Source organism: Tauraco erythrolophus, chromosome 7 (genome assembly GCF_009769465.1).
Source record: "Tauraco erythrolophus isolate bTauEry1 chromosome 7, bTauEry1.pri, whole genome shotgun sequence".
Classification (NCBI taxonomy): domain Eukaryota; kingdom Metazoa; phylum Chordata; class Aves; order Musophagiformes; family Musophagidae; genus Tauraco; species Tauraco erythrolophus.
Window position 1 is genome coordinate 36,086,701 of NC_141471.1, and position 14,724 is coordinate 36,101,424.

The following is a 14,724-nucleotide window of genomic DNA, read 5'->3' on the forward strand; positions in this document are numbered from 1 at the left end:
GACAGTGCCCTCCAGACCTCCATGGCTCAGCAACTCCCCCACTATGTACTTTGCACCTAGCGTGACCTACATTTGACTTTTCATCCTGACATCACCATATCTTTAAACAACAAAAAAAAAGATTTTAAACATTTTATTAGGAAGTCACTCTAAATTTTTAGAAACCTGAATGAAAATAAATTTGTATCTTAAAATAGATTTCACCTGCAAAGTATACACACAGCTAGATAAAACACAAAAAATCTTACTTCCAGTTAAGTGAATCGAATCGACTCTTTCGTTAAACATGCTTAAGACATTGAAATCAAACAAGTTCACTCTCTCATATTTCATTTTGTCCATACACGGTAAAAGTTAAAGCATGAAAGCCGTTTTTCTGACTCTTACCCAGTCCTAAACCATGAGACAGTTACTGAAATTAACTAGGTTGAAAAATTACCCCACAAAAACGCCATCCCATTTTCCTTCTCTTTATCCCCAAGGAGAGGCTATTATTATGCAACTTGGGCAATACTTTAGTTCCATACAGTCCATAATTTCTACCAAGAGTTTGGCTCAGAGATGACACTTATAATCCAGTAAAATAATAGGCATTTCAGTGTTGTATAAAGCCGGAGGGGTGGAGGAAGCAGCAAGTAAGTGTCCAGTTTAAACAAAAATGCCAGTTTACATAAAACCCATCTAACCAGGTTGGTTTTATGCTGATGTGTCTATTGATGCATTTACTAGATGCTACTGTATAACAATAAAATAATTATTTTTGGGGGAAAATAGTGAACTCACAGTAAGAATGTGATCAGTTAACACTCACAGTTACATAGAAAAGACCTTAATACAGATAGTCTCTTAATCACAGTATTGATCAGCTTAAAAAAGCCCTACTCTAAACTGTTACTTCCTCTAAAAAGATTAGAATGACATCAGAACTGCTTCGCTTTACATCAGATTAATTTCATTCTTATGAAAAGAGACTTAACTGCAGATGCTCAAATGCCAAAAAACAGGTTTACAATGCTTTAGATCAGCACAAAATATTTTGTGCTGCAACTGTCACACTTACAGTTCATGTCTGTAAATAAGTACTAGAAGCTTTTGCTTCTTTAAGAAAAGTCATAAAAATTAACTTTGACTTACTAGAAGAAAGCACATTCATTGTAGATTGCTTTCATACAGATCTTCCAAATGAAACCTAAACTCAACACTGCTCAAACCAATTAAAGGAGTTATTCTATAGATTCTTCTGAGAATTTTGACAGTGTCACATCCAAACAGGATACTGAAAGATATTCTCGTTTTCTGACATATATTCCCTTGAATCCCTAAAATGCTATCAGGGCAAGATTTTCAGTGAGCAGAGAAACATGGATGCCAAAACCAGCAGGGAATGGAGAACTAAGACAAAAGTCGAATTGTATAGTATCAAGTAATTCAGTATTCAAACATTCAACAGTTTGAAGCCAAAAGACTTGCTTGCATCTACTGGTAATTTGCTTAGGTTCTTTTGGACACTTTTTAAAAATTATTTATTTCAAATACAATAAACACCTAATCAAGCAGAGTAAGCAACATCAGTCTCCTGTCCACAATCCTTAGCTTCTAAATGCTGGTCTAAAACTTAAGGTAGAAAATATATCTAACAAAGATCTTGTGAAGACTCTTGTAAATATTACCAAGGGCTCCAATGCACTCTCGCCTCCTCTGACAAAAAGAGGATCTTACAGGCATCCATTAACATGTTTTGTTTGTGTGAAGAATCTGGAACCTATGACCGGTAAAAAGTTGCTGTAGTTGACTTCTGGGTCTCTCTCGGGCTAACTAGAGCATTTTTTCCTTAACCCAAAGTACACTTCCAAAAATCTAGAGACAGACATGTCTACTACCAGTTCTTCCTCTTTGAAAAAAGAAATGGATCAAAAATAGACACTATAGTTAAAGCTGAGGTGGGTTGTGGGTTTTTGTTTTGTTTCCTTTTTTTAAGTAACAGAAGATTTTGGAAATGTCAAAAGTATCTGTAAGAATTTATATATTTCTAGTTTCAAGTTCTACTATAATTTCAAGAGTTTCAACTTGCATAGCATCTAAATATATTTAGTAAGCTTGCAATGCAAAATTTACCAAGGCTTTAGAAGACATTTCTGATTTTATTTACAACACCTACAACTACATTGATTAAAAACAAACAGTTCCCTTGATTTAACTTCTCCACTTAACAGCACTGCATATAAGCCATGTCATTGCTTCCCCATTTTGAGATCTCAACCTGAAGCTATATAAGATATACTTAAAAGCAAATAATGCAGCTGTAAACACTTACAAAAAAAAGTCAAGTTTACAAGGAGCTTTTGGGAACATGAAGGTTGGTGGTTTTTGTTTTTTTTAAAAAAAAGTTCAAGTTGAAAATGCCATTTTAAGTGCAATCAACCTACAGAAATTACCTTGAACAAATTTGACACAATGACTGAAGAGAAACTGCAGGCATGTAGCTTAAGGCAGCATTGTAACAGAGCAGAAGGAATGTCAGCACTTCAAACCTGGGATTTACAAGAAACATTAGAATTACATTACCAATTTTATTTTTGAAAAGAAAACAAGTTTACACAGAAATTTGCAAGAGTTATTTGAACAGGTTCAGTATTTCATGTCAATAAAATTGACAACTGAGTAGTTCTGTTCCATAAGCTTTCCTCTTCATGTAGTAATATGCACTGCTAGTCTTTCTGCATCTAGATTTGCTCGTGTTTAAAAACAAAAATACAATCACTAAACACAGCATACACCTATACACCTTCAGTCTACAGCTATATTAAAAGTTACAAGAAATTAAGATTCATTAGTGATTCTCAAGCAAAATCCTATTATACAATTTCACCTGTTCTGTGCTGTTAGCATCTCCCTCTGAGGATGAGGTCCACTGTATACAACCCTGGACAAACCATGTTGTGATAAAGCTCCTTCAGTGAGAGCCATGGAGCCAATGCTGGAAGGCTAAAGGGAAAAGGGTCATTCAAAACATGCCCGCTTGAAGTTTTGCTATGCAAGTGAAAACAGACAACGATCAGCAATGCTATACTTGTACATATATTTTCAACAGACTTGAGGTTATCTGACTGCTTAGCTGTCTTAGATTTGAGAAGTTATTTTACAACCGATAAGGTATATGGCGTCAGAATAGGAAAAACCCAAAACATAACAGTTAGTGCTTGGATATTATGATGTTATGACTATTCAGTCTTGAAGAGGCCTCAGAGACCAGTTAGTAGTACCCAGAAGACTGACAAATATGTTCCTATGGCATCATGCAACACATTAAAACTAATTTTCATTTTTATTCTAAACAAACAGGCCCCCAAAGCATATTGCCTTTCTCAATCAGTAACAACTTTATGTTGTAGATGTCACTTACTTCATGATAGACAGAAGGTTTGGACAAAGAAGGAATTGTGAAACTCAGCACTTTGCTATGTCCCTCTTTGTCAACTATCTCCTGAAACAGACAGAAAATATCAATGGTTACACTGTACTACAGAAACCAGACATTCAAAAATGTTAAGTGATGGATGCTGCTGAACAGATAGAGAAAGTAAACAAATTGTTATAGGAACAGATAGGGATATATAACAATACGAGCGAGAAATCTAGAAATTATATCCATATTTGCTTTCTACCACAGTGCATTTGCTTTGTTTCTGACAAACTATTCAAATGACTTAGCAAAGGGCACATGCATTTGCATACATAGTCCACCTTAAAAACACTAACTAGAAATCTCAGTATGTTTAAACAGTGTTATCTTTTTTTAATTATATGCTATTTGCTAATTGTGAAAGTTAATGCACAATAATTCTGTTGAAAAGTATTTACCCATCAAGTAATGACTCTACAAGTAATTTGTTTTGGAAATATTATAGCTCTGGAATGATTGTAGCCTCATACGGTTTGGTAGTAGCAGACATCGTAGTATTTGCAAAAGCTCAAGTTCGATAATTCCATACTTGCAGAGTTAAAAGAAGCATAGATGCAAAACTTTAGAGAAGCTAATATCCTGCAAGATACCACCATGAAAGTATGTTGGCAGACTTCTCACTGCTGTAAGTTAGTGGAAGACTAATGGGTAAGGCAAAAAAAGATACGCCTACGTGTCACAGAAGAGCTCTGAAGTACTTCAGATAAAAAACTTCAGAAATTCCAAAGCAGACCTAACTAATAAACAACACCATACACAAAAGAACTTTCTTTTTTTCTCCTAAATTTCAGCAACAGATTTCATATATCCAAAGGCAGAGATCAGATAGGAGCTTCAGTGTCTCCTGACACCCATGTCTTGGAAGCTGGAAGGACTAACTTCACATAATAATTATTAAAACTCATGTCTTAAAGTAGAATATGAAGTGGTAAAGGAAGACTGAGAAGCATCAAAAAGGCATACAGAGCTATTCTGTCTGAAGAATTATACAGGTCCCCACTCTCCACATAAACCACTGATACTTTAATTTTCAATATTGCTTCTGCATCAATGTGGAAAACAGTTTCATCAGTATATAGAAGGGAAGACAAACTGGCTACATTCAAACTTTTAAAATCTAGAAATACCAATATTTTGACTCTTCATTCTAATCAGATTTGTAATTCAGTTTCAGGAGTGCATTTAAAGATCTGAAGCATATTAGAAAAACCTGATACCTACAGCCAGAAAAGCCAAAAATCAACTGTATGCACTACCACTGTATATCTCCAAGCTGAAGGTAGAACAAACCAGTTCGTGATGCCAAGGTTCAGCCACAATAGTTGCATACGCCTGACAATGTAGTGAACTTGAAATTATTCTGAGCAATACTTAATTCTTCCAATTCCTTCTGTAAGAAACTGCAGGATGCTTCTGAGCATGTTCATTCCCTTAGGTTCCAAGAGGCGACCGTACACATTTACAGGAGGATTACTATTTGTATTAGGCTACACCTTTCCTCTTGCTTTTGAAAACATTAAGTAACTGGTTAAAGAGAAAAATAAATATCTAAGCATGTCACCTACTACCTTTTCAATCTTGTATACTGAAGAACAGTACCATCTTGACCGTTTAAGCTACAAATTGTATACAACATCAGAGGGGAAGAAGTCAGCATCAGTAATATGGCATTATTTTACATAAGCATTCTTTGTCTTAAGGCAGAGGGGGGAAAAGAAAAGTTTTCAAAAATCAGGTTGATCTACAGTTTCCTAAAGAGGTTTACTGTAAAATTCTTATGACTTCAAGCAGCTGGAGATGGATGACTATGTTACTAATTGAATAAGAAACTGTTCATAGCTAAGATGATACTGGATTGGTTTCAAGCTTAACTGTAAATGTAATCTCTTCTAGGAGAAAGACAAGCAATTATAGCCATATCCATCAATCATTTTAGATTACTTCCTTATGGAAATAAACGAGTGAATTGACTTAAGGCAAAAGATATACCATATGCTTTCCAGGAATATTTTTCTTCTCAGGTACAACTAAGCACACAGAAAGCACATGAAATGTGTACTCTGCTAAAAACAAACAAAAAAAACCACCCACCACACCCCACACATCCCAAAAAACACCACCACCAAGAACAACCAAACAAAAGAGTTGGATATAAGGGCTCGGGTCTTTTTACATTGGCTCCTGGGTGAAAAAATGTTTTCACTCGCTTGGTAAAGACATTTGAAGAAGCATGGGAGTTGCCTTCTCCAGATTTTCCGAATAGGACAAGGAGACTTGAAGTTCATCACTGTTTCACTTCCCAAAAAGCCTCTCTAAAACATCCAAACTACACTGAAGAGAATCCAAATAGACACAATAACACTAAGCTTTTTATAATAGTCATAAAAAGAATAAATGCATTTTGCTGCAATAACTAATATATGATGCTCTTAAAGGTTCCTTCATAATTCTGTTCTTCAAAGCAGTAATCAAACAACAAACAGTATCTTTTCACACAAAATATGAAAAAGATGTCAAGGTTATTACAAAACAAAAGGAGATCTTTAATGTCTCAAAGCTAAGCAACTCGTTTAGCAATTGAGTACTCAGAATTTTTTGAAAGCAATTTTTTGTGTTTTCTAGTAAAGATAGTTAAAATACTCCAGTACTTTTGAACAATTTTTTTGAACTATCATCAGCTCAAAAGTAGCTCCTCTAGAAGTGCTCAAGCAGAATGTAAGTTTTATCACCACACCAAGAATTAAGTAATAGACAAATTAAGAGGACTCCTTTGGCTCCTTCAGCCATTAGTGCATCAGCACTTTCTAGGAACCACAAAAAGCACAGAGAAAATATTCATTAAAAATAAAAGAATAACAGTTCATGTTGCAGATTTCTGACCAAGACACCAATTTGAAGAGTCAAAACCAAGATACTCAATCACTTATTTTCAATTCTTATTCCCCAGTAAAATACTCTATAGTATCCCCCAAAAGCACACTAGTATTTCTAGGTCTGAATAATTACATGTGAATACAAACCAAGTTATAAACTCCTAAGAGAAGAGCCTCTATGCATCCACTGCTCTGCAAATCTCTGCTGGCTGAGACAGCAAGATAGCACCACATCAACTCCGGTAGAAACTGCAGTGTAAATCGTAGTAACTGTTCCTCGCCACTGCGATAGAACTCAAAGAGCTGATGGCAAACTGGCTCCAGAAGCTGAAATATAAATTACAATTGTGGATGAATAAAACATTACAAGAAACTGCAACTTTGTGTGGATCAGTCCTTTGGACAAAACTGTACACTGATAAATGTTACATTTCAGCTATTAGGCTGCGACTGATGCAATAACTGTTCAAGTCACCTCATACAGTTTTCATCCCTTATAACATACTTTCAGATTATAAAAGTAAAGCCTTCCATCCCATGTGAAGAAAGCATTCAAATAGCTCCTTTCTCTAATTTTTGGCTCACTTCTTCCAGCCTCAAAGGCATAAATAGAAGACGTTTGTTATCATCACATCTCATACCATGCCCTCAATATCCCTAATATACAAGAAAAGTACTTGAACAAAAGGTCTTGCTGTTCTAGTGCTCCAACAGCATACACGCAAATTCTAGAAGCTTTTACCTACCAAGTGAGAAGAGTTGCGTAACACTCAAAATCAAAGTATTACAATAACTTAGTACACAGTAGAATTAGTTCATTTTTCCACTCTTATTAAAATCTTCTAGAAACTTCAATGCATTTATAGGTTTAAGACAAAAATGGGAAGCCTCAAGAGTAATTTTATAATCAAATCTGTTAAGTTGATACAAACGTAAGTAATACATCGAACTGGAAGCAATACACTGAGCTAGAACTATTAAAAACAATTAAGCAATCGGTTTGCACTGTGTTTCTGGATTTCATGCACATTCTTGTGCTACCACCTACCTCTGCTAGAGGACAAAACAATGTTAACCGCCATGTGTCAGTGTTGAAGATTTTGCTGTTAGTGAGACTTTGAAATGAAAGCTGTATTTTTATTTTGTCACAGAGACAGGAGATTTTCTAACCAAAGTGAAAAACAGTGCCAAAACCAGTAGGTGCTTCCAAAGCCAGCTGACTGGACACTGAACTTTCATGCAAAAAACTCAAAAGCATGCACTCAAAAGTACTTTTTGACAGCACAGCAAACCATTGATAAGAGTTTGGAATGGGAAAAGAATTTCTTCTTCAAAAAAAAAAAGTGGAGTAGGGAAGGGAAAAAGGGGATTTTTAATTAAATCTTCCACATAATTTATTTGCAAGCAGTAACAAATAGGAGGATCCTATCATCTAAGAAATTACTCCCTGAAAATCTAGGCAGCTGATGCATTTATATTAACAAACTTGACAAAATGAAATCTGAGATTCATTTTATCAGCTCCAGCTAGTATAATAAAAAAAAAAGCATTACATAAAATATGACGTTCTCTAATTGCAAATCTCTGAAAGACAGGACTCAAATGTACAACACCTAATGGATAGTTTTGCTACCTTGTTTCTTACCTCACTGAAACGTATTCCTGCACAAAATCCCCAAATGTTTCAAATGAAAATGACGGAATCCAAACCAAACAGACATGCCTTCTAGACTACTTGAGAGATTGCACTGAGAAAAGATACCATGATAATTGAAACTGTCACTGTGTTTCAGTTCAAAAAGCAAAGTATTACTCAACATCCTTCTAAAATCCTTAAAAAAATGGAATACAGTTAGGTACTTTACTTCTAGAAACAGGCAGATCACGTTTTCCCTTTTAACTACAACTCAGTTCTTCTGCTATTTGTCGAGGTCACACCTTGAGTTCCCCAATGAAGTAAGCTTTCAAAAAAGTAAGCAATCCATTCTTCTATATTTGCCTCTCTTTATTGCAGCAAAAGAGGCAACCACCAGAAGAGTATGCTAGGGGAAAAAAATCTGCTTGCTTCCTGAATACAAAGAAAGTCAAGTCAACATTTATTACCCACCGAAGTTACTTCTAAACCCAAAGGATCTTTGCAGGTTTTGGTTCTTTTTAAGAAATAATTTGGGACAATCTGATCCATTCAAAAAAAGAGGAACTTTTAGCTTCTGACAGATATAGTTTCTCTCTGGAAAAGTCATTTGAAAAATCTACAGCAAAGGCAAAAAAAATCATGTCAAGCTAAACTAGTTGCCAGTTGAAAAGCAGAATATCAAAGATCCTTCTAGAAAACTTCACCAGCACAAGTGCTTTCTGTCCTCAGCTTACATATTTCACACAATTTGCATGCTTCCTTTAATGAAGTATCAGTTCAGAATGATGTGCTTGAACTTTAAAAGGCATATAAATAGCTATGACAGGTATCCATGTTCACATCGTTATCTCAGTTGAAACAGCTTTACATCAGCACATTTAAATGCGTAATCGGTACAGAACCAGATTTGCTTCTCAAAATGCCACCACATGCTATAACCTAATATCAAAACGCACTAATGATTGTTGCTGTTTCAAGATATTGTTTTACACTAAAACAGTTCTAAAGGTATGAAAACTAGACTGAAACAATTTTTAATGCTGGAATAGAAGAATGTCCAAGCAATTTCAGCATTCTTCCTTTTAAGCTGCACCCAAATGTGTTAAGACACTCCCAGCACTATTTCCTAATGCAAACGTCTGCATGGCTACTATCTAAAAGGACATTGATAGTGCTTTAGGTAGAAAGCAACAAATCTTAAATTTGTGAAGAAACAAACCTCAGATTTTTTATTTTTTTACTTTCAGACTCTTGAGTCAGTTAAAATACCTGTAAATATTCACATCTACTGAAGACTCTCCTTGAATAGAATTATATTTTTCACCCATCAGTGGCCCAGGAACCTCAAAAGTAATTAATGAATTCATTACTAACAAAGCTACTATGAATGAGCTATTTCTTTGCTATAGCAAAGAAGTAGTTCATTTATCTCATATATTATTAGATTTTTGGAAAAGTAAACCAAAAATAATCCATATGAAAAGCAAACACAAACCAGCAGGAAAATGCAGTCACAGATGCAAATACACATGGTTACTTTTCAAATGCTTAAAGAAATAAACACGTCCATCCCCCAAAATGAGATTAATCACAATTTTAAGGTACAGATAATTATTATATTAGAAGTACATTTATTCAAAGGTATACACATGGATTGGCTTGGTTTTAATCCCAGAAGTATTTGTAGCATTCACACATTAATCCTTCCCCTTTGCATTACATACATGAGATAAGAAAGGACACCACATATCCTACACTGTAAAGCAACTTGTCCTTACGTAATGCAGTTAACAGATCTCAAATAACAGCTGAAAGAAGTTACTTGTCTTTTTAACTGACAGTTTGTAAATATTTTCACAATATGGAAAGATCCAAGTAGCCCTTCCCATAAAGCGACAAGTACTTGGAGAACGGTCCAAATAAAGATTTTAGGACTGTTCTTCCAATGCAGCACAACCCTCAGTGTCAGCACTGGCTTTTCATTTCAATTCAAAGTTTCACTAACAGCGAAATCTTCAACACTTGCCCTCAGAATTATCCCAACAACCTTTTAAAGCAGAAGTTGAAGGGACTTGGCCACCCTGCTACTGAGGTCCCTGAGAAAACTAGAAATCAAAGAACATATGCAAGGATCAATTTGGCTATCAAATTGAGGGAGATTCATCAGATTAATCTACATGTTGATATGCATTCTGAAGACCAGACAGGCTTGACTCAGTAGCTGGAATGACTCAGAATGCCTTTCCAAGCAGTGAAGCAAAATTACTTTTCTTCTTTGCTGGACAACCTGGGAGTTTCTCTACCAGCATTCTCTCTAAAAATGTATATACTGGAATTATTTTATCACCATCTCAAACTTTGGAAAGGTTCCTTACGGTAAGTCTTGTTAGAAGAGGAATTAAGGACTTGGTGCAATTTTAAAATAATACACAAAGGTTTGCTGGATGGTAGAAAGTGAGACAATACAGTTAAGACACAGCTAAAACCAACTCGGTACATTCTGAACTCACCTGGACACTAAAACTAGTGCAGTCATGGGGTATGGAACCATTCCTTGCACAGGGGGCAAACCTGTCCCCTTTCCCCCAGTATTTTTCTTTTTTTTGCCATCATTTCAGCAAGGGTACATCCACTGTATAAATGCATACATTTTTATTGTATGCATTTAAAACAACAATAAAAAACCTAAAACTTAAGCAATAACATAAAAGGACTGCAAAAGGGTTTTAACAGACATGTCTTTTGATAGCTATAGATTCACATTCAAGTGAAACTGAACTACAGAAAGAATTCTGTCAGTTTCAAACATCTTTTCAATTCCTTAATATATTTCTCAATTCTATACCTAAATCCTGAAGCTCTTGAGTATGATCTACAAGCTTAGCTATGATCAGTAGGTTACAAAAGTTATGAATTGTTTCCATGGTAGTATGTCATTGCTAAGAACAAACATTTTGATGAGACTCTTAACGTAGTTCTGTAGTTCACATAATCAGCACACAATTAACTAGCATGTAAGGTCTTATTTTATTCTGCTGGTGTTATGTCAGACGTTTTGTGTGAGAGACCTGGTATACTCACTTCACTCTGTGGCTCCTGAATTACTTTGTAAAGAGATGAAATCAAAGCACTCTTGTCTTTCAAGTTAGTAGCATAGCTGGATATGGATGTTTCTGGCAGTGTCTGAAATAAAAATATTATAACTATTAGAAAAAGCTATTTTTATCACTAAAAATATAACAGCTATTTGAACAATTTTCCATTACAAGTTACTATTTATCAGAGTTTATTGTAAACTAAAGCTTACTTCAGAAAGAAGTCCTTACTACGGAAATCACCATGTTTTCAGGACAACAAAATTGCCAGAAGACACACTGCATTTTATCATTTTGCAGACAGTTTTGTACAGAATGTACTGACAATGGATGGGAAATATATAAAAAACAAGAGTTTCACGGGTGCAACTCCACTGACATTTCACTTGAAGGAGTTTTGTCAAGACTAACGTACACAACTAGTGATCATCATTACAGGACATAGTTTTACCCTGGAAGAACACAAATTCCAGTTGAACAGCTCTTCTCTAACACTAAACAGCTTTTCTGCTAGTACTTTAGAGGGAAAAAAATCTAATCTTTTTAACCACCATTTGGAAGCTGTACATTTAAACTTACTACATAGCTCTTACAGTACTTCTTATTTGCAGTCCTTCAAAGGAAATTATACTCCAGTATATATAGGAAAACACATTCCCAGCTTGTCTAAGCAGGAGAAAAACCTATAGTCAAGTCTAGTCTGTACTCAAACCAACAAGACCATTCATCTGTGATACCCATTTTCACTGCTCTGTATGAGGAAGTATGTAATCCCAAAGAGGACACAGAAAAAAATCCTTTCAAGTAGACGCTTGTATAGATGATATGATCTATATGATCATATATGATATGATCTATATGAGGTTAGTATTTTTCTTCATTTTCTACAGCAATCAAACACTTGCATACTGCCCAGCAATGATTCAAAGACTACTGGCTAAAAATCTGAGACTATATTACCTTGAACTCTGATAACCACTCCTCCACAACCCCAGTATCCACAGCTAACATCTTCCAACATCCGTTCCAAAACCTTTAGCCTGAAAGAATAAGCAAACACAATTTGTGAAAACTATGTAGTCACTGCATTAAGCAGATGATGAAAATTAAGTCCCTCAGAATATTTAAAGAAACTTATCATGCTTTTACTTGTTAACATTTCACATGCTGACATTACTTTGAACTTTTTATTCTACCTCACTTACACAAGCTGCTGGAAGCATTAAGTATGGGAGTCTTCACATACAACAGTTTAATAAATTCCAAATGTGTATTGCGTGGGAAGCTCAATAAGTCAAAGATTTGCAGAAATGGCATTTTGAAAACAGAAAATATTAGCTTCTCAATTTCAATTTATTTTCAGCTTACAGAACTCAAGAGAAAACTGTATGGACTCACTGAAGATAAATGACTGTTCAGGCTTTTCCTAAGTCAACTGCTATTCCTAACTTGGAAAAGGTCACTGAAATAAAGGCTGATGGAAAACCTTTCAATCCTCTCCCACCATGGCAACTGCAAGACAACAAGCCTGCTGCCTCAGCATGCACCCTAAGATGGATTCCCCTGCCTAATCTCAGACAGAGCAACATCATCAGTACTAAGGCTTGAACACAAGAGATGAAGAGTGTTTTTGAATGCAGTGAATTTTGAAATTAATTTCTCATTTCTCTTAATTTTTCAGAGAGCACTTAAAAGCAATTGTCCTTTGGAACAGCTTACCGTGAAACAAAGAGCAACATATCATTAAGATATGCACAATAATAGCATAAGCAGCCAGAGATTTCCACTCCCCCACGCTAGCACTACCATTACCCAAACGATCTGGTCAGGTGAAATCATGGGGAACCAGCTAGGGCAATCTCCTCTTACAACCCCAGAAAGATGTGCAAGTCTGCGCAAAGCATACGAGAGCAGTGTTTTGTGAGGGTGAAAGGGGAACAAGGAAGGGCTAAAGAGTTATAAGTCACATAGGACTAGATTTAATTTCTGGAAAAGATAGCAGGGGTAAACACCTAGGAGGTACAATGCAGCAGCAGCTCCATTAAAAGGCTTCTCCTGGCAGATGGAGGGTTGGGGCAGCTCCATGAGAGGATATCAGCAACATCAGGGGAGGCAGGTGATAACTCACAGCCGAGTAAGAAATTGGCAGACCAGGCTGGCAAGCAAAGGGTACAGAGTGATGCAGGCAACAAAGATCTCAAACGAAAAAACAGAGCTAACCAGGGCCTCACCTCAAATGTCAGCACACAAATAAAGCACTGCCTGCAGGACAGCATGATGGGACAAGCTCTAATACCTCTTCTAGCACATCAGCATGATGGGGTGCCTCTGAAGCACCCACACACCAACACACACAGAGCACAGTGACCAAGCAGGAGGAATTAGTGGTCTGTGTGCAGTTGCAGGGCTATGACCTCCATTGGATCAATGAGACACAGCAGCACAGCTCACAGGACCAGACTATCACCATAGCTGGATACAGGCTCTCTAAGGACAGTCCGAGGTGGTGAGGTATGGCACCAATCATTCTTACCCAGCTGGACTGAGTTGAAGATAATGAACTAATTAACTAATTACTCTAATCAACTCAAGGTACCTATCCTGCCTACAAGAGGCAGGCCATTTCCTCCTGGCTGCGGAGGATGCAACAGCGTCCTTGGTGCCGCAGCCCAGGCTGGTGAGCAACAGTGAGGAAGTAAAGCTGTCCTTTATTTGGGAGAGCAGCAGGGATGCAGAGTTTACCGTGCAATGGACAATGCAACAGCTGAGAGCTTGTGGGTCATGGATGAAAAGGCAGACCAACATGGGTGACATTGTGGCAGGTATCTGCTACTCTTCACCTGATCAAGCCGAAATATATGAGACCTTGTTCATACAACTGAAGAAGTCTCACATTTACAGGCACCTGGTCCTTATGGAGAACATGAACTACCCTGTAACCTCCTGGAAGGGCAGCACAACAGCGAAGAAGCAACTCAGAAGGTTTTTGGAGTGCACTGATTATAACTTCCTGAAAGGGTTACTGAGGAGCCAAGAAGGGCAGGCACTCTGTGGAACATTATAGTCAAACACAGAAAAACTAGGCAGTGATGCGAAGGTCAGGACAGCCATAGCCACAGTGAGCATGACATAGTAGGGCACAGGATCGCAAGACGAAGAAGGATCAAGGATGTTCAAAAATGGTTTACAGGCTTTTGTGAAAATATCAGCAGCAACTGGAAGACTAAGGCTCCACGGCTAAGCGGGGCAGAGGACCTGCTGACAGGGATATGGAAAAGGCCCAGGCAGTCACTGCTGCCTTTGCTTCTGCTGTTACGGGCAAGAGCCGCCTACAGCAGCCCCAGGGCTCTGCGGGCAGAAAACCATCTCAGTCAGGCTCAAAGGGCTGTGACCAGTGCACAAAGCCCAGCTGGAGCCCTGGCCTTACTGGTGCACACTGGGGTCAACAACCAGGCCAGGACGGTCTAACATCTCCTTAATGAAGATGGGTGATGGGACAGGGCTCACCTCCAGCATGTTTGCAGGTAACAAAACCAGGAGGAGAGGTTGATATCCCAGAGGGGTGCACTGCCATTCGCAGGGACATCCACAGGCAGGAGACAGAAGACGTGAGTGAGAGACTCAGCAGGTTTGACAAGAATAACCATTCCCTACTGA

The 14,724-nt window shown here is 37.2% G+C and overlaps 1 protein-coding gene across 3 annotated transcripts in view; it reads right to left on the reverse strand.

The window, feature by feature from the left end:
- HYCC1 (hyccin PI4KA lipid kinase complex subunit 1) overlaps nucleotides 1–14,724 on the reverse strand; it is a 46,491-nt gene that overhangs the window by 14,516 nt on the left and 17,251 nt on the right. For 2 of the 3 annotated variants that reach the window (XM_086614639.1, XM_086614640.1), the window contains exons 2-7: nucleotides 12,028–12,107; nucleotides 11,054–11,155; nucleotides 6,484–6,663; nucleotides 3,404–3,484; nucleotides 2,870–2,985; nucleotides 2,436–2,531 (exon numbers count right to left, since the gene is read on the reverse strand). In XM_086614639.1, the coding sequence (XP_086470765.1) occupies nucleotides 2,436–2,531; nucleotides 2,870–2,985; nucleotides 3,404–3,484; nucleotides 6,484–6,663; nucleotides 11,054–11,155; nucleotides 12,028–12,078 (626 nt within the window). In that variant the 5' untranslated portion in view covers nucleotides 12,079–12,107. The remainder of the gene's footprint in view (nucleotides 1–2,435; nucleotides 2,532–2,869; nucleotides 2,986–3,403; nucleotides 3,485–6,483; nucleotides 6,664–11,053; nucleotides 11,156–12,027; nucleotides 12,108–14,724) is intronic. The other variant, XM_086614641.1, reaches the window with a different exon arrangement.